This window comes from Camelina sativa, chromosome 20 (genome assembly GCF_000633955.1).
Source record: "Camelina sativa cultivar DH55 chromosome 20, Cs, whole genome shotgun sequence".
NCBI lineage: Eukaryota > Viridiplantae > Streptophyta > Magnoliopsida > Brassicales > Brassicaceae > Camelina > Camelina sativa.
Genome location: NC_025704.1, coordinates 26,510,869 through 26,528,834, shown reverse-complemented (window position 1 = coordinate 26,528,834; position 17,966 = coordinate 26,510,869). Strand labels below are relative to the sequence as shown.

The following is a 17,966-nucleotide window of genomic DNA, read 5'->3' as shown; positions in this document are numbered from 1 at the left end:
ATTATGATTATAATTTTGAATATATTTAACTAGTTTTATACCTAAATATAAAAAATAATTAAAATATCTAATATAATTTGTTACATAAGTCAAAATTTAGCTAAATTTATTTAAATTTAGTTATTTTAAATAATAATATTTAGTATTAATATAATTCAATTTCATAAAATTATGATTATAATTTTGAATATATTTAACTAGTTTTATACCTAAATATAAAAAATAATCAAAATATCTAATATAATTTGTTACATAAGTCAAAATTTAGCTAAATTTATTTAAATTTAGTTAATTTTAAAGATTTTTTTTCCTGGTATCAGGTTGTTTGGATACTAATCAGGTTCTGAAATTTGTAACTTGAACCCGATAGTACCTAAACCGAACTGAACCCATATATCAAAATATCCAATTGGTTATAATTTTTTAAGCCGTTTTCCCGAACCTGATTGGGTAATACCCGAACCCGAACGGGTTACCCGAATGTCCAGCCCTAGTCTCTTATATATTAATCAAAAGATCATTTTTTAGTTGAGCACAAAAAAAATTAATTACATGTATTACCATTGGAATGATTATATTTTAAGAATAAAATATAATTTCTTATAAATGGTAATACTTTATTTTTATCTTAAGTTATATTTATGTCCAAACAATCTTAATTGCCAATGACAATGAATAAGAAATTGTATTTTGTTCTTAAAATATATATTTATTCTAAAGGCAATACATGTAAAAATGCCCTTAAATATACAAAATATAAGATTGTAGGGTTTCTATTTTCCACTGAAAATGATTTGAAGATTTTTAAAAGAGGAATTACAAATTTTGGGATCGTAAAACCGGTTTAAATATTAAATTTGCTAAATATAAGTTATAAAAAACATATTAGTTATTAATCTCGAAAAGAATATTTAAAAGTTTTACATTAATGGTTTTTTGGTTACATAATGACGTTGGATGAGAGTGATAAAGAAAAAGAAGATGAAAAGAAAAAAAATATATTGCTTTTACTGTTTTAAAATATGATAACTCTCAACTGCTCTGTGCCTCGTTTTCTTTGTTTTTCTCAATGTTCAAGAAAGCGGTCTAGGCGGCCGCCTAGGCGCCGTCTAGGCGCTAGACGCTCAGCAGGCGCCTAAATAACCGCCTAAACCGCTTAAAATTACATTAATTTAATTTTAATATTTATTTTTTATTTTTAATTACATATATTTAAATTATTAAATTTTATATCTGTATACGTATTATAAATATTTATATGTTGTTAATATAACTTAAATAAATGTATTTTTCTTATTTTTGTTTATAATTTATAATTTTTTTATTTTTCTAACATATATTTGTACATAATTTTATATATATAATATTTTATGTTGTAAACGCCTAAACCGCCTAAAAACCGTCTAGGCCTCGATTAGACGTTCTAGGCGCTAGGCGCTGGGTCACCACCCAAATACCGTCTAGCGCTTTCTAATTCTTGAACTGGTTTTTCTTATCTAAAATAAGATTTTTTTGATTTTTGTAATTAAAAAACAGATTGTCTAACTGGCTCGTCCATACCTTTTTCCTGCTAAAATTACCAATCACATAACAATATTTTAATTTTTAAGTAATGTGTGGTTAATATAAATAAACAATAATGATGTCATCAGGGACGTGGAAAACACATCCCCTTAGTAAACGCATATTTGGAATTTGAAACTTTAAAAAATTAGGTATACACTTTTGGAATTTGAAACTTTTAAAAATTAGGTATACACGAAAAAGATGTCTATGAATTGAGTATACATATCGGGTACCGACTTTCCGAGCACGCAAAAAACAAAAGTGAGGAGTAGGACAGCTTAGCGAAGGAAATGGCGGATTCGAAACTAGTCAAGAAAAAAACTAATATCTAATGAATCTGGCGATGGTGTGTGGAAATTAACAATCTTAAAAAATGACGTAGGCGTAGTGTCGTCAGCATAAAAAACGTTGACGAAGATGTTCATCTTTACAACTTTCAATCTGTATCTCCCAAACCCATTATTTCCCCTAAATTTTCGACCCAGGAAGAAGAAATCCCACCACATCCTACCATGCAAGTATTCTTCAATTTTCGAGGAGCCGAGCTGCGCAATAGCGTTGTCGCTCACCTGGCGAAAGCCTTGAAGGAGAATGGAGTCAAGGCCGCCTATGTAGACGCTGGAGATTCTAAAAACCCTATTTTCTATGAGATGGAAGAGTCTAGAGTCGCTATTGTAATCTTCTCGAGAAGGTACACTGAATCGGTATGGTGCTTACAAGAACTGGTGAAGATCAAAGAACGAGTTGAGCTAGGCAAACTCGTGGCCATTCCCGTTTACTACAAGCTGGATCCATCCGAAGTGAAAGAGCTGGAGGGGGACTTTGGTTTAAACTTGTGGAATGATATTAAGCGTACTTCTGAATTCGGCAAGCTCGAGAAATGGAAGGGAGCTTTGGATTTCTTTTCGCAAATGCGTGGGTTGGTGTTCAATGAGAAGAGGTATGTATTGTATTCTACCCTGCATATCAATTGTGGTATTGTTAAAAAAAATATTAGGGAAATTATAATTTACCTCTAGTTGTGCGATCTTTATTGACTTGGCAAAGTTCTACTGACTTTAGCGTTATCAAACAAGAACAAGAGAACTCATATGTTCATTTTTCAGGCTTCCTTTAGAAACCAGTGTCTCATAGTTTTCTTTACCTAGTGACAAGAGGAAAAAAGGGGCAAAGTATAGATAGCAATTGTTACAAGTAGCTTAATAATTACGATCGGAGGGTCTCAATGGTTTCTCTCACACTCTTTTGGCAGTAATGAGAGGGACTTTGTCACTAGCACCACCAAGCATTTGATAAATGTACTGAGCCGGATATCAGTGGAGCAAACAGAGAAGCCACGTAACTGGCTGAGCGATCAGAAGCATGGGGATGCATTTATGAACTCTTCCAGATCAGATAATCTGAAAGTGGTGGATGTTGAAGAAGATAGTATTCTCTGCGATACAAAGTCAGATGGAAATTCAAAAGAAGTTGAAAGTATTCAACCTGAAGCAAAATCACGAAAGGGCGACGATTTCCTTGGTGAAGCAAACTTCGATGCAACGTTTAATTTACAGAACTGCGTTGAAAATGAGAGAGTTGGTGACCCAATCAGTGAAGGAAAGAAAGAAGAAAATGTCAGCGAAAGCTCTACCACTGTGTCGTACCACAAACCTCAGCCAGAGCGTAAAGTGTTCATCAATTTCCGCGGAGACGACCTGCGCTATGGCTTTGTCGGCCACCTCGTCACGGCATTGAAAATGGATGGAGTCAACGTCGATGTATATACAAACGAGACAAGAGGTAAAGATCTTGGAAGCCTTTTTGAAATGATAGAGGAGTCACAGATCGCACTCGTAATCTTGTCAAGCAAATACACTGAATCGCATTGGTGCTTGAATGAGCTGGTGAAGATCAAACAGCTCATGGAAGAAGGCAAACTCGTAGTCGTTCCAATTTTCTACAAGCTGGAGTCATCAGAGGTTAAACAACTCAAGGGAGATTTCGGTGCTAACTTTTGGAATTTGTGGAGAATTAGTCGGGATGACCATATCATTAAATGGAAGGAAGCGTTGGAGCATGTTGCGTCCATGAATGGCATCATATATTCGAATGAGCACAGGTAATTAATTAGAATTTATAATTTACTATTGGCTTTGAAAATAGATATATAGGTCTCATCCATTTCTTTCAATGGTTTGGCAGTTCTGAGAGCGAGTTTATTACTATCAGCGTCAAGAAAGTCCTAGAGATAATCTCGCTGCAGGAAGGCGAAAGTACTGAATTGTCCACAGAAAGAGGAGAAACTCATAAAAATTATCTTAACAAGCAACACCTCGTTGGAGTGGAGCAACGCATAACGCAATTAGAGGAGAAGTTAGAGTTTGATAGCAACAAAACTCGGATTGTTGGAGTTGTTGGGATGCCTGGTATTGGTAAAACCACTCTTGCAATGACGTTGCATGAAAAGTGGAACTGCAGGTTCCTACATTGCGTGCCGCTTCTGGATATCCGTAAGAAGTCAGAGGACTATGGGTCAGTGTGGCTACGAAAGACACTCCTGGAAGTGTTACTCGAGGGTAAGTTTCCAGAGATAAGTGACAAGACAACACATGAATCCATGAAAGATAAACTGCTTCAGAATAAAGTTTTTATTGTTCTCGATGATGTGAGTGACAAAACACAATTAGAGTTTCTCCTTGGTGACCTTGACTGGATTAAGAAGGGAAGCAAGATTGTTATCACAACGTCTGACTAGTCATTGGTTGAGGGATTTGCTCATGATACTTATGTGCTCCCGGAATTGAACGACAGGGAGGCATTTCAACTCTTTAATTATCATGCCTTCGATGATAAAATCGGTAGTCCCACCGGTACCTTCCTGATGCTCTCTAGAAAGTTTGTATATTACGCTCGGGGACACCCAGTGGCTCTCAACTTATTAGGTAGAGAACTTCATGCACAAGATAAGGCTCACTGGGAATATAAATTGGAAGAACTGAAAAAAAGGTCCAGTGTGATGTTACAAAATGTCTGGAAATTCTCTACTGATCAACTTAATGAGAGGCAGAAAGATGTGTTTCTCGACATTGTGTGTTTTTTCAAATCCGAGGATGAGTATTTTGTTAGGAGTTTACTAGATTCAGGAGATCCTGACTCTGTTGATGATGTGAGTGAAGTAAAAGATCTCGCCAACAAGTTCCTAATTACAATCTCTGATGGCCGAGTAGAGATCAATAATGTTCTACTGTATGCGCTCGGTAAGGACCTTGGTTCTCCTCGGCGGCTTAGGCTGCGAAACTACAAAGATATACTCAACAAGCTAAAGAAAATGGAATTATCAGTAAGTTTATTTTTTTTTTCAGTTACGGAGAAAATACATTCATGTTTCAAAAAAAAATTTCAGATTATTTTTTCCTAGTAAGTAGAGGAAACAATTGTTACCCTCTCTGACACCTGAACTGTGAGATTAATCAACATCTGCGGAATATTAACATAGATCATGAACTCTTTATCTAGTACTAAGAAAAAACAGAAAACAATAATAATAAATGGTATAACACAGAATAAGTAAAACTTTTATCTAGACAAGGTTTCTAATTCAACAGTAGTGCTTCGGTTACCTTAAGACATTGTAAGCTTTGCTAACATGTTCTCTTTTGGTTTGTTTTCAGGATGCTCATAATGTGAGAGGTATTTTGTTAGACATGGCAAAGTTAACAAAGAGCATCCACTTGGATAGTTCAACCTTCATTAATATGCACAATCTTCGATACCTCAAGATATACGATTCTTGTTGTCCTCGGAAATGTAAAGCTGACTGCAACTTATTCTTCCCGGAAGGGATTAAGTTTTCATTGGAAGAGGTGCAATATCTCCACTGGGTTAAATTCCCATTGCAGGAACTTCCACCAGACTTCAGACCAAAGAATCTTGTTGACCTGAGGCTACCTTACGGGAAGATTGAACGTGTTTGGGAAGGTGTTAAGGTGTGCCTTCTTGTCTCATCTTTTTGCTGTTATTTTTTCATCAGATAGCTTAAGTAAACTAGTCAGTTTTTCTGATTGGTGGTTTGAAATTTCTGACGGGTTGTCACAGGATACACCAAAGTTGAAATGGGTAGATCTAAGCCACTCCAGTAATTTGCTTGACTTGTCAGCATTGGCAAGAGCTGAAAGTCTTCAAAGATTAAATCTGGAAGGGTGCACGGCTTTGGATAAGCTGCCGGTAGACTTCCAAAATATGAAGTCTCTCGTTTTCCTGAACTTGAGAGGATGCACACGTCTTTCATATCTTCCTGAGATGAATTTAATTTCTCTTAAAGCTCTCATCCTTAGTGACTGCTCAAGCCTCGAGAAATTTCAGCTTATATCTGAAAGTCTGGAAGTTCTACATCTAGATGGCACTGCAATCAGAGGACTTCCTTTAGCCGTTAAGAAGCTTCAGAGACTTGTCTTATTGAATTTGAGAATTGCAGAATGTTGGAGTGTCTTCCCAAATGTCTTAGAGAGCTGAAAGCTCTTGAAGAGCTAATACTTTCTGGTTGTTCAAGACTTGAGAATCTTTCAGATGTAAGGGAAAACATGAAATATCTGCGTAGTTTACTTATCGACTGGATAGGAGCAAAAGAGATGCCAAACTTATCGTGTGTCACTTTATTAGAAGGCCAAGCTTCTGCAGATATGGTTTCACAACCTTTTGGCCCAGGGGAATTGCCACGTGGTATTAATAGAGTATGCTCTCTACGACGTCTATGTTTAAGTGGGAATGATTTTGTCAGCCTGCAAACGGACATTGGGAAACTATACAATCTAAATTGGCTAGACGTGAAGCATTGCAAGTTGCTGACCTCTATTCCTATGCTTCCACCAAGACTTCAGTACTTTGATGCTCATGGCTGTGATTCACTGGAAAGAGTTGCAAATCCTCTGGCTCTTCCAGTGCTGTCGGGGCAGATCCATGCCACATTCAATTTTTCCAACTGCAACAACTTGAGTGAAGAAGCTAAGGATAGTATCATATCTTATACTCACTGGAAAAGCCAGTTGGTGTTAGATGCTCTCTCTCAGTACAACGGGGTATGCCTATTTCTCTATCAATTTTCAGTCTTCCTGGCAGCATATCTTGATATCTAATCTTTTTTGGCTTTCCTTTTTTGCAGGGTTATGTTATGGAAGATTTCACTGGTACTTGCTTCCCTGGATGGGATGTACCAGCATGGTTCAGTCACCAAGCCTCTGGATCGGTGATAAATTTAAAGGTACCTCCACACTGGTGTAACAGCCAGTTTACTGGAATAGCTGTCTGCGCTGTTATCCTATTTCCTGGCTACTACAAGAAGTAAAACTATATTTTAGTGAAATGTAATTGTGTGTTCAGTTACGAAGATGGGTCTCATATCCAATTTAGTTTCACTACTGGCAGTTGGAGGGAAGCAAGCATCACAACAGAGAAGATTGAATCATCTCATGTCTTTATTGGCTATACCAATACATTGGATATTGAGAAGTATGGTGAGGAAAATGAAGAAGGATGTAATCATACTGAGGCTTCATTTGAATTTGAAGTGACAGATGGTACAGAAGTGTTAGAAGGCTGCAAGGTGCTCAAGTGTGGCTTTAGTTTGGTCTATGCAACCAATGAAAGGGAGAATATAAGTTGGGATGCAAAGACTGTTGTAATTCCAGAGAGGATTGATAACATCCCAGGTGAATCAACATCTTATGGAAACTCCAGAATTCATGACGATATCCAATATGAATCTTACGCTGGTCTATATCTAGAAAGGGACGAGAGTTTCATCTGTGAAGCAAAATATGATGCTACCACAAATTTACGAAAGAGTTTTGAAAATAAGATAGTTGACCTTTTAAATGAAGAAAGTGACGCAGTTTTTGCAAGCTCTTACAGTGGTAGAGAGTTACTAGGAAGCGTCCTCTGTGGGGAAAAAGAGGCGGATTTGGAACAAAAATTGCAAAGTGCGAGACAAAGTTTCAATATGAAGATGAGAGATGTCTGGAAATTATCTATAGACCAACTTAATCAACGACAAAAAGATGTGTTTTTCGACATAGTTTATTTTTTCAAATCAGAAGACGTGTATTTTGTTAGAAGTATACTGGATTCAGGAATTCCTGACACTGTGAGTGAAGTAAGAGATCTTACCGAAAAGTTCCTTATTACAGTTTCTGGTGGGCGAGTAGAGATGCATGATCTGGTGTATACATTGGCCAAGGAACCTGGTTCTCACGGGCAGTATAGGCTTTGCAACTACAAAGATATCATCAACAAGGTGACAAAAATGAAACAAAAGGTATGTTTATTTAACCTATCTGCAACATCTATTGGCTGTTCTAGAACAAACTTTAAGATCATTTTCTGATAGGGATACAAAAAATGTACCTGCCTGAAATACGAAGACGAATATAAATCAACATGTGTAAACTTTAGATGGATCATAAATTTTTTTTTTCTAAGAATCATCTAGATACATCAAACCAAAAATTAATAGAAAAGCTTTTTCTAGGTTAGAGAATTACAACCCTTCATGTCTAATAACATTGAGAAAACAAGCTCACCCTACATATGAAAGCAAAACCCTAATTCATGTAATTTCTAACTCTGTTTTGCTACCAGGAGGCTAATAATGTGAGAGGTATTTTCTTAGACATTTCTGAGATAAAGGAGAATATTGCCTTGGAATGTATGACCTTTACTGATATGCGCAATCTTCTATACCTCAAGATATACGATTCTTGTTGTCCTCGGAGATGTGAAGCTGATAGAAACTTATTCTTTCCGGAAGGGCTTAAATTCCCCTTGAAAGAGGTTCGATATCTCCATTGGATGAAATTCCCGTTGCAAGAACTTCCACCAGACTTCATACCGGAAAATCTTATTGACTTGAGGCTGCCTTACAGCAAGATTGAACGTGTTTGGGAAGGTGTTAAGGTGTGTCTTCTTGTTCTTGTGCCATCTTTTTTGTTGTTATTTTTTCATTAGCTGACTTAAGTTTTTCTTTTTGGCTGTTGAATTCTTACAGGTTACACCACGGTTGAAATGGGTAGATCTCCACCATTCGAGTAAGTTGTTTGACTTGTCAGCATTGTCAAAGGCAGAAAATCTTCAAAGATTAAATCTCGAAGGTTGTACGAATTTGGATGCGTTGCCAGTGGAGATTGAAAATATGAAGTCGCTTGTATTCCTTAACTTGAGAGGATGCATACGTCTTTCCTCTCTTCCGGAGATGAATTTAATCTCTCTAAAAACTCTCATCCTCAGTGACTGCTCAAACCTAAAGGAATTTCAGGTGATTTCGGAAAGTGTAAAATTTCTACATTTGGATGGCACATCAATCAAAGGACTTCCTTTAGCTATACAGAACCTCCGGAGATTTGTCGTATTGAATTTGAAGAACTGCAAAATGTTAGAGTACCTTCCCAACTGTCTGGACAAGCTGAAAATTCTTGACGAGCTAACACTCTCTGGGTGTTCAAGGCTTAAGAATCTTCCAGATGCCATGCATAGCTTACACCATCTCCAGATTTTACTCCTTGATGGGACAGGAGCAAACGAGATGCCAAAAATTTCATGCTTCACTGGGTCCGAAGGTTCATCTTCCGCAGATATGTTCTTTCAACATATTGGATCACATAGCAGCGTGAGAGAATGGTCATGTGAGGTTAATAAATTATCCTCACTACGACATCTATGTTTGAGTGGAAATGATTTTGTCAGCCTGCAGCCTGACATTAGGAATCTACATAATCTGAACTGGCTTGACGTGAAGCAGTGCAAGAAGCTGAGATCTGTTCCAATGCTTCCACCAAGACTTCAATACTTTGATGCACATGGCTGTGATTCGCTAGAAAAAGTTGCAAATCCTCTGGCCCTTTGGTGTCGTCTGAGCAGATCCATGCCACGTTCAATTTTTCAAACTGCAACAAGTTGGATCGAGACGCCAAGGATAGTATCATAACCTATACTCGGTGGAGAAGCCAGGTGATGCTAGATGAACTCACTCGTTGCAACGAGGTCTGTCTGTCACTAAGATATCAATTTCTAGACTACCTGGCAGCATTTATTTTATTTAATCTTGTTTTGGTATTCCTTTTCGTAGGGTCTTGTTTTAGAAGCTTTGATTGGAACTTGCCTTCCTGGATGGGAAATACCGGCGTGGTTTAGTCACCGAGCCTTTGGATCGGTGTTAAAGCCAAAGTTGCCTCCACACTGGAGTAACAACAGGTTAACAGGAATAGCTTTATGTGCTGTTGTCCTATTTCCTAGCTTTAATGAGCAGAGGAGCAGTCTCTTAGTAGTGAAATGTAATTGTGTGTTCAACAATAAAGATGGGTCGAGTATCTGCTTTAGTAGTATTATTGGCAGTTGGAGGGAACCAAGTAATACACTAGGGAAGATTGAATCGTCGCATGTCTTTATTGGCTATACTAGTACGTTGGATTATAAGATCTATGATGAGAAGGAAGATGAAGAGGGATGTCGTCATACTGAGGCTTCGTTTGAATTTCAAGTGACAGATGGTACACAATTGTTAGAAGGTTGCAAGGTACTGAAGTGTGGCTTCAGTTTAGTCTATGCAACCGATGATATGCAGGTTAAATTTGGTGTACGTAGATCAGCTGTTGAAGAAACTCAATACAGAGCTCATTCAAGAAACGGTGATTGGCTCTAAGATTTCTTTGCTTATTTTTTTCTAGCTTTCTTTTTAATTTGGTCATCTTTTAAATGTCTGACTGTTTGTACTTGCTTGATTGCCTTCCTTTCTTAGATGCGATCTCAAATGTAAGAAGGGACACCACAACCGCAGGAATATCACAGGGTGAAAGCAGTGAGCACAAGATAGTTGAATTGCCAAATAAAATAATAGCGCCTAGAATTGTAAGTTTGACTACATGTTGATTGGTTGGATGAATTGGATATATTTCTGGTAACAAATATTTTTCATTGTAAGATCATAATACCTTTTTGTTTACGTCTTCTGCAGCCCTCAAGTCCCCAACCACCTATCACTACTCCTTTATTCCCGCTTAAATATAGTACTGGATCCAAGAATTTAGAAGGAGAGAGACACGTTCAAACATCCGATATGGACACCCGGTTGTCGGAGAAACCCCAACAACCCTACCCTAGTCGTGTATTGTTTTTTTTTTTACACAAAGAAAATAAATGAATTGCTCAAAACAATTTCCATTCTCTTTCCTCAATCATTTGAACCACCAAAATCTGAAATATTTTGTCTTGTCTATTAGATTTCCAAGGTCGCATCGTCTTCTCAAGCTGTACTTCAACGAAGCCGGTCTTACATTTATGTCAGTTTTCATGAAGGTGAGCTGCGCAAGTCCTTTGTCAATCTTCTTTTGCGTACTTTGAGAGAAAGGGGGTTCATCGTCCTCACAAACAACTACAAGGGAAACGGGACAAGACAACTAGAACAGCTCTACAAGAGGATAGGGGAGTCGAAAATCGCGCTCGCCATCTTCTCCAAGAGGTACGTGGAGTCAAATACCTGCTTAAACGAGCTTGTGATGATGGACAAGCTCGCAAAAGAAGGTAAACTTTTGGTGATTCCTGTCTTCTTCGATGTGAGATCAAGTGACGTGAAAAATCTCGAAGGGGAATTCGGAAGACATTTCAAGAAGATGAGCGAGACATACAAGGACGAACCCGAGAAGGTCCAGAAGTGGAAGGTTTCCGTGACGTCCATTACAAAGACAATTGACAAACACTCGGAACTTTACGGGTATTGCTATCTTGATAATCCTTATTGATGAATATTGGGGTCTAGACCCACTTTTAAGTTTTACCACGTAAAAAAACTTAACTCAAAACAAACAAAATTTCAACTTATATATGAGATTTTTAACCAGAACGACACTCCACTAGTTTTAACTTAACAGTACTGGTTTTTTTTTTGGTTACACTTAGCACTAATATTATTCACACCATGACTCTCTATTTTATGACCAAAATGTTGCCAATTTCCAACCTAAATAACCCAATTTTGAAAGTTGAGTAATTTTTGTCACTTTATTTTCGCTTCATCTTTAGTGGAATGTGGACTCATTTGTTTCACTCTTTAAGAACATTTAGCCAATTTCTTCTTTGGGCCTGTTCGTTTCTCCATTTGGATGATCCATCGGAATGGAAATGAAAAATGATGTTCGCTTTTAATAATTTAACAGATCATTTGGATGTATCAGTTAGATGATTTTTTTTTAAACTCATCCAAAAAATATGAAAATTCTGGCTGAGTCTGATTGATGCATTCAAATGGAGATGATTCAGCCAAAAATATTAAATGTCCAAAATACCCTTGCCTAATTTAGACAATTACACTATACCACCATCTCTTTCCCCGACACCGTAGAACACAAATCTAGGTTTTCTCACTCTTCGCCGGATCTCTCACCGGAGTAATCAGGTTTATTTCGATTCACTTCTCTTTCTCGCGCTTTCTCTCTCTATCTCAATGTGTCGATTGCAATAAGAAGACGAATTAGTTTTTGGGTATTGGTTACTTTGTTTGAGGAGGGTTTGAAGAGTATGAACTGGACTCAGCCTTAGGTTTGATTATTGATTTGAAATACTAGTCCAGGTTGCTTTGATTCTTTGTTTAGCTTTAGTTTACGGCTTTGTATTGCTTAGTGTGTTGGATCAATAGATCATATGACTAGAATGTAGCTCATGAATATATTTTTTCAGAGGTTGTTTGGTAGCTGTGGACTGTGGAGATTCATGTTGCTGGTTTGTTTGTTTTGGTTTGGTTTTTATTCATCAAAGGATTTGTGTTTTGTGTCTGGGTTTGTTTGATATACATTTCAGTTTCCAGCGGCGGTGACGATTTAAGAGGCGGGGGCGGAGAATTTGTCTTCCATATTAAAACGTTTGTGATCTTTGAAATATTAGAAATCATCAGTTTGCTATTTTTTTTTTTTACTATTGAAAGGTTATCTTTTGGAGTTTCTAGTTTGGTGAGCTCTTGTAAAAATCTTTTGGAGTTATGTACGATATTGATACTGAGATTTTTGTAGTTTTTGTTTGGTGTTAATGTTGATTTTTTTCTTAATTGTCATAACATATTTTAAATCTTATAAAAATTTATATTTTATAAAAATGGAAATTTAAAAATGTCAGATATAATTTTAATTCCAATTTTGAAATTATAAATTATTTAGGTGTATATATATTTAGTTTAATAGTTAATATTAATATGATTAACATTAAGATTTTTAAAAAATGGTTAGATCAAAACATGGACATTTTAGTCATTTTTTTATTAAATCCATCTCAAGGGAAAATGTTAATAGATAAACAAACACATTTTCATTTAAATGCATCATCCAAATAAACCATATTTTAGTCTTGTTTGTTTGATCATTTGACATCCAAGTGAATCATTTGGATTAATCATTTGAACGTATCATTTGAATGGAAATGCCAAATGACTAAACGAACATGGCCTTTGTGTGTAGCAAGAATCACTTATTATTCTGCATCTTATCTTCACCTGTTTCCCTGGGTAATATTGCAGCATAGATTTCCGTCTTGTTGAACCGACTGTTAAGGCAGTACAGAGAGCGCTAAACCAAATGTCTGGAGGAAATCCCAAGTCCCTGGGAGGAGAAATTCATGTAGCTTATTTTATGTTTTTTCTCATGTTTCTCTTGATGACTTTTCCGATTGTTAAGTGGTTAATGATTTTTCTGCTTTTTGTTGCTGGTGTGTGGTCTGTTATCAAAATATATACTCGCCTGCGATCACATTACTAGCACCGTTAGCGAAGTCAGACAACATTTACATAAAATGGTTTGGTCCTCTTGTTTGCGGTGTGGCTTTGTTGTTATTTTTACTTGCATTCTCATAGCAAAAAATAATGTTTCATGGTTTCAAACTCTCTATATATGAACAATAAGAGCATCACTACTCAGAGTAACGACTCAACGTTTCTCAAAAAAACAATTTTTTTTTTCTTTTACAAATTATTATTATTTATTTATTTTTAAATTTCTTCTCCACTAAACAAATTACACATGTCTGGTTTGGTCTGAGAATCGTTTCAAGGAACGGTTGCCTTCTTTTTTTCTTTCTCTCTTTTCCTTTTATTATTTTCTAATAAGAGTATTTGAGAGAGTATCTGTTAGTAATGATGGTCTAACGAATTCATTTAATATGAATCCGCACTCTGTTTTGTATGTGAACAATTTTTCACCTAGTTGGCTCGTTTGAGCTAATTCTATCGTTGTCAAAAAACAAAAAGACAATAACGAATTCATTTATTTCAATCAATTTTTACCTTTTTACATTGTCAAAACACGACTNTTATATAATGCTATATATAATGCTAACACTTGCAATATTTTTTTAAAAAACAGTTTCTAAAGGATGTTTACTGTTTTTGATAGCTCTAAATTATAACTAGAGTTTGATTAACAAAAAGATTAGAACTTTCAAATTTCAGTTAGGATATAGGCTTTGAATGGAAAAAGCATATCATGCAGTGCAGATCAAGTGGTTCAAACAGATCAAGCAGAATTAAAGTAGATCAAATATTTGGCTGTTCAAGTGCAGATCAAGGGTGAACAGCATCAAAAAAGCTGTAGACCAGATCTGCATGTATTTCTCCTGCTTTTGCCACAAAAAGACAAAAAAAATATGAACTGCACACAGTTCATCTGCAATAATTTTTAAAAGTAAAAAAGTTCTTGAATGGTGACTTAATGATAGGAGAACTGCTTTACAGGGTGATCTGCTTTTTTTCTGTCTTCCCATTCAAAGCCTTAGTGGAGTCGCAAAGATAGTGCTACATTCAATTTGTTTACGTTCATAAAACGGAAGCCAACAGCCATCTTCTAGTTAACCATAAGAATATCGATTGTAGGAGAAATTACTCCAAACTGACTAATTTAGTATCGCTAGGCGGTGGATAACATGACATAATTTTGGGGTTAAATTATTGTCATTTGATAATTAAATAATAATGATTGAATGCTGATAAAACCTAACCAAAGTTGGTAGATCTTACCTATTAGTGTGGCGTAGTTGTTGACTTCATAATTCAAGTGTACATACGTTCAATTAGTTGCGATCCCTACCAAAGAAACTCTCAAATGGATATCATCAACTCCATCACCTCAGCTTCGGCTTCCACGGTCAAAGTCCTTCCTCAGCCACGACCTCAAGTTTTTATCAATTTCCGGGGACTGGATCTTCGGGATGGCTTCATCAGCCATTTGGAGAGGACTTTTACAGAACATCATATCAACTACTATATCGACAGGGAGGAGCTCCGGAGCGAACCTATTGGAATCCTTTTAAAAAGGATCAAGGAGTCGCAAATCGCTCTGGCGATCTTCTCTGAAGGGTACGCAGATTCAGAGTGGTGCTTGGATGAACTGGTGGAGATAATGAAGAACGTCAAAACAGGAAACCTTAGAGTTATTCCCGTCTTCTTCAAGGGAGAGTTTGGTGTCAAGCTATATGCAGAAGGTCGTCGTAAGAGACCCAACATTTCACAGTGGGAAGAGGCTTTAGAGTCTGTTCCCACAATTATGGGTTTGGTATTACTTATTTTTTTGTTTGACTATCTCATTTTTTTTTTCCTAAAGCAAGTGTCACACTTCTTTTGTCTCTTTCGTATTTCAGTTCACAGGACAAGTTTCTCCTCGATATTGTCAAGGAAGTCCAGAAAGTGGAAGCTAATATTTCATCAGAAATCGGAGGAGTAAGTACCAACTTGCAATCTTCGAATATATCAACGTTGACTTCTAGTGGAGATAGTTCCTCTACAACTGTCGAAGAAACTAGTGCATTGCCTTCCCCCTACGGAGTTGAGCATCAGCTAAAGCAATTGGAAGAAAGATTGGATATTAAATCTACAACTGAAACCCGAATTGTTGGAATCGTTGGTATGGCTGGAACTGGTAAAACCACTCTTGCGGAGTTGCATTTCAATGCCTGGAAGAACAATTTCTTGTTTAGCAAGATTTTCAAGAACATACGTGAGATGTCACAGAAGTCAGAGCAGAAGGAAGATTGGCTGATGCACAAACTTCTGAAGGGTCCAGAAGATGTGGGGGCTGAAATGTTCACTAAGAAAATATTCGTTGTTCTGGATGATGTGAGCGACAAGAGCCAAGTAGAATTTTTACACAGGAACATCAATCGGATTAAAAAGGGCAGCAAGATTGTCATTACAGCACGTGACAACTCATCGATTGCAGAACTGGCTCACAATACTTATGTGGTCCCTGGATTGAACGATAAAGAATCCTTGGAGCTTTTTAATCATCATGCATTTAAGGATCAAGTCTCTGGTACCGCAGGGAACTTCATGAAGCTATCCAGAGATTTTGTGGATTATGCTGGGGGCAATCCACGAGCCCTTGAAGAGTTGGGAAAGGAGCTTTGTGGGGAAAACGAGAAACACTGGGAAGATAGACTACTAACGGTTCAACATTGTTGCTATCCAGTGATCCTAGCTGGTTTAAAAATATGCTATGACAAACTTAGTGATCAAGAGAAGGATGTGTTTCTAGACATCGCTTGTTTCTTCAGATCAGAGGAGGAGGATTATGTGAAATGTTTACTAGATCCATATGATCCTGAGTCTCGTGAAGCTGTTAGAGATCTCGTTGAAAAGCTGTTGATATCTGTCTCTGCCGGCCGAGTAGAGATGCATAATCTACTGTGTACATTGGGCAAGCAACTTGGTTCATCTGATGAAAATAAGTCAGGAGCAAGAATGTGGGATCATGAAAAAATTATTAACACCCTACGCTCAAAAAAGGTTATCCCCAATCAGCAAATAAAAGAGGTAAAAGAAAATGCCAAGTCCCTCTCAACTACATCAACAGTACACTTTCTTGAGTTAAGGCTGAATTACTTCACAAAGACTTTTCCTAACTTCTTTGTCTTTGAACTTGTTGCCGGTACTTGAAAAAGGTGAGAGGTATATTCCTAGACACATCCACACATGACAAGGGTATACCCATAGACCCGAGAACCTTCATCGAAAAGTTCAACAAGCTGACTCTGCGATACCTCAAAATTTATGACTCTCTCTGTCCCCAGCAATGTAAATTTGACGGTAAGGTACATTTGCCCGATGGACTAGAGTTCCCATTGCAAGAGATCCGTTATCTCCACTGGCTGAAATTCCCTTTGGATGAACTTCCACCAGACTTTAACCCAGAGAATCTTGTTGATTTAAGGCTGCCGTACAGTAAGATAGTACGTGTTTGGGAAGCTATTAAGGTGTGTCTTATTGTCCCATCTTTTTACATTGATATATTTTGATCATGGTCTCGATTGTTTCAAATGCATATTTGCGTATACATATGTGATTTTTTTTTTCTCTCTACAAAAATATCTATACGCAAACATGAGATTTTCTTTTTCTTGCGTTTATGATTTACATTATTAAAACTACAACCATTTGGCGGAAACAGCAATTGTATGGTTTCATAACATACAATTGAAACCTATATCATTTCGTTATTCTTCTGATTAGTGGTAAATGTGTTCTGAGTGGTTGTCACAGGAAGTGCCACGGTTGAAGTGGGTGAATCTAAGTTATTCGACTAAGTTGATTGACTTGTTAGCATTGTCGAATGCGTTTTATCTTCAAAGATTAAATCTTGAAGGCTGCATCATTCTGGATAAGTTGCCAGAAGAGATGAAAAATATGAAGAGCCTTGTTTTCTTAAACCTCAGAGGATGTGTAATGCTATCTTCTCTACCAAAAAACCTGGATTTGATATCTCTGAAGACTCTCATCCTCAGTGACTGCTCCAAATTTAAAAGATTTGAGCTGATATCTAAAAATCTTGAATTTCTACATTTAGATGGCACTGCAATCGAGAGTCTTCCTCCGACCATCAAGAACTTCCAGAAACTTGAGTTATTGAATTTGAAAAACTGCAAAATGCTGGATTCTCTTCCGGATTGTCTCGACAAGCTGAAGGCTCTTGAAGAACTGATACTCTCCGGTTGCTCAGGGCTTAGGGGTTTTCCTGAAATCACAGAGGGCATGGAAAATCTGCAGATTTTACTTCTTGATGGGACCGCAATAACGGAGGTGCCAAATATGTTATTACACTGTGGTAAGTTCAGTGACCAAGTTGGTTTCCAACGGCCACCCCGGATGAATATTGGTCTATCCATGTTGCGGCGTCTATTCTAAAGCAGAAATGATATGATATGCAGCCTGCAGTCTTGCATTAGTGAACTCTTTCATTTGAAATGGATCGATTTGAGATATTGCACGAATCTAACATCGCTTTTGATGCTGCCACCGAATCTTGAGTACTTAAATGCACATGCTTCCACAGTGGCGGACCCAGGAATTTTTTTAACCCAGGTCAAAACATAAAGAAAAAAAAAATTCTTTCACATAAATATAA

The 17,966-nt window shown here is 37.0% G+C and overlaps 4 protein-coding genes across 5 annotated transcripts; all 4 read left to right on the top strand.

The window, feature by feature from the left end:
• On the top strand, window positions 1,850-4,684 carry LOC104771739 (disease resistance-like protein CSA1). Its single transcript, XM_010496314.1, has 3 exons — window positions 1,850-2,506; window positions 2,819-3,667; window positions 3,751-4,684. Exons 1-3 carry the CDS (start codon window positions 2,079-2,081, stop codon window positions 4,301-4,303), a joined length of 1,830 nt encoding a protein of 609 aa, XP_010494616.1. The 5' UTR covers window positions 1,850-2,078; the 3' UTR covers window positions 4,304-4,684.
• On the top strand, window positions 4,752-12,580 carry LOC104771740. Of its 2 annotated transcripts, XM_019241725.1 has the most exons (11): window positions 4,752-4,888; window positions 5,220-5,534; window positions 5,644-6,623; window positions 6,707-7,858; window positions 8,182-8,496; window positions 8,588-9,579; window positions 9,665-10,223; window positions 10,334-10,443; window positions 10,550-10,699; window positions 10,815-11,305; window positions 12,388-12,580. In XM_019241725.1, exons 6-11 carry the CDS (start codon window positions 9,550-9,552, stop codon window positions 12,401-12,403), a joined length of 1,356 nt encoding a protein of 451 aa, XP_019097270.1. In that variant the 5' UTR covers window positions 4,752-4,888; window positions 5,220-5,534; window positions 5,644-6,623; window positions 6,707-7,858; window positions 8,182-8,496; window positions 8,588-9,549; the 3' UTR covers window positions 12,404-12,580. The 2 variants fall into 2 exon arrangements, with proteins under 2 accessions (XP_019097270.1, XP_010494617.2); XM_010496315.2 differs by having other exon boundaries at window positions 10,815-12,580.
• Window positions 14,575-17,937, top strand: LOC104771737 (disease resistance protein LAZ5-like). Its single transcript, XM_010496312.1, has 4 exons — window positions 14,575-15,122; window positions 15,208-16,378; window positions 16,507-16,818; window positions 17,105-17,937. The coding sequence occupies exons 2-4, from the start codon at window positions 15,473-15,475 to the stop codon at window positions 17,744-17,746; spliced, it is 1,860 nt and encodes a 619-aa protein (XP_010494614.1). The 5' UTR covers window positions 14,575-15,122; window positions 15,208-15,472; the 3' UTR covers window positions 17,747-17,937.
• Window positions 14,673-15,264, top strand: LOC104772850 (disease resistance protein LAZ5-like). The gene is made up of 2 exons (XM_019241963.1): window positions 14,673-15,122; window positions 15,208-15,264. The coding sequence occupies exons 1-2, from the start codon at window positions 14,673-14,675 to the stop codon at window positions 15,262-15,264; spliced, it is 507 nt and encodes a 168-aa protein (XP_019097508.1).

Coding starts and splice junctions, on each gene's coding strand:
- LOC104771739 (XM_010496314.1), top strand. CDS start 2,079: ATGCAAGTATTCTTCAATTTTCGAGGAGCCGAGCTGCGCAATAGCGTT. Junction 2,507..2,818: donor TTGGTGTTCAATGAGAAGAG/GTATGTATTGTA, acceptor CTCTTTTGGCAG/TAATGAGAGGGACTTTGTCA. Junction 3,668..3,750: donor ATATATTCGAATGAGCACAG/GTAATTAATTAG, acceptor ATGGTTTGGCAG/TTCTGAGAGCGAGTTTATTA.
- LOC104771740 (XM_010496315.2), top strand. CDS start 9,550: ATGCTAGATGAACTCACTCGTTGCAACGAG. Junction 10,224..10,333: donor CAGAGCTCATTCAAGAAACG/GTGATTGGCTCT, acceptor TTCCTTTCTTAG/ATGCGATCTCAAATGTAAGA. Junction 10,444..10,549: donor AAATAATAGCGCCTAGAATT/GTAAGTTTGACT, acceptor CGTCTTCTGCAG/CCCTCAAGTCCCCAACCACC.
- LOC104772850 (XM_019241963.1), top strand. CDS start 14,673: ATGGATATCATCAACTCCATCACCTCAGCTTCGGCTTCCACGGTCAAA. Junction 15,123..15,207: donor TTCCCACAATTATGGGTTTG/GTATTACTTATT, acceptor TTCGTATTTCAG/TTCACAGGACAAGTTTCTCC.
- LOC104771737 (XM_010496312.1), top strand. CDS start 15,473: ATGGCTGGAACTGGTAAAACCACTCTTGCGGAGTTGCATTTCAATGCC. Junction 16,379..16,506: donor CCAATCAGCAAATAAAAGAG/GTAAAAGAAAAT, acceptor TACTTGAAAAAG/GTGAGAGGTATATTCCTAGA. Junction 16,819..17,104: donor GTGTTTGGGAAGCTATTAAG/GTGTGTCTTATT, acceptor TGGTTGTCACAG/GAAGTGCCACGGTTGAAGTG.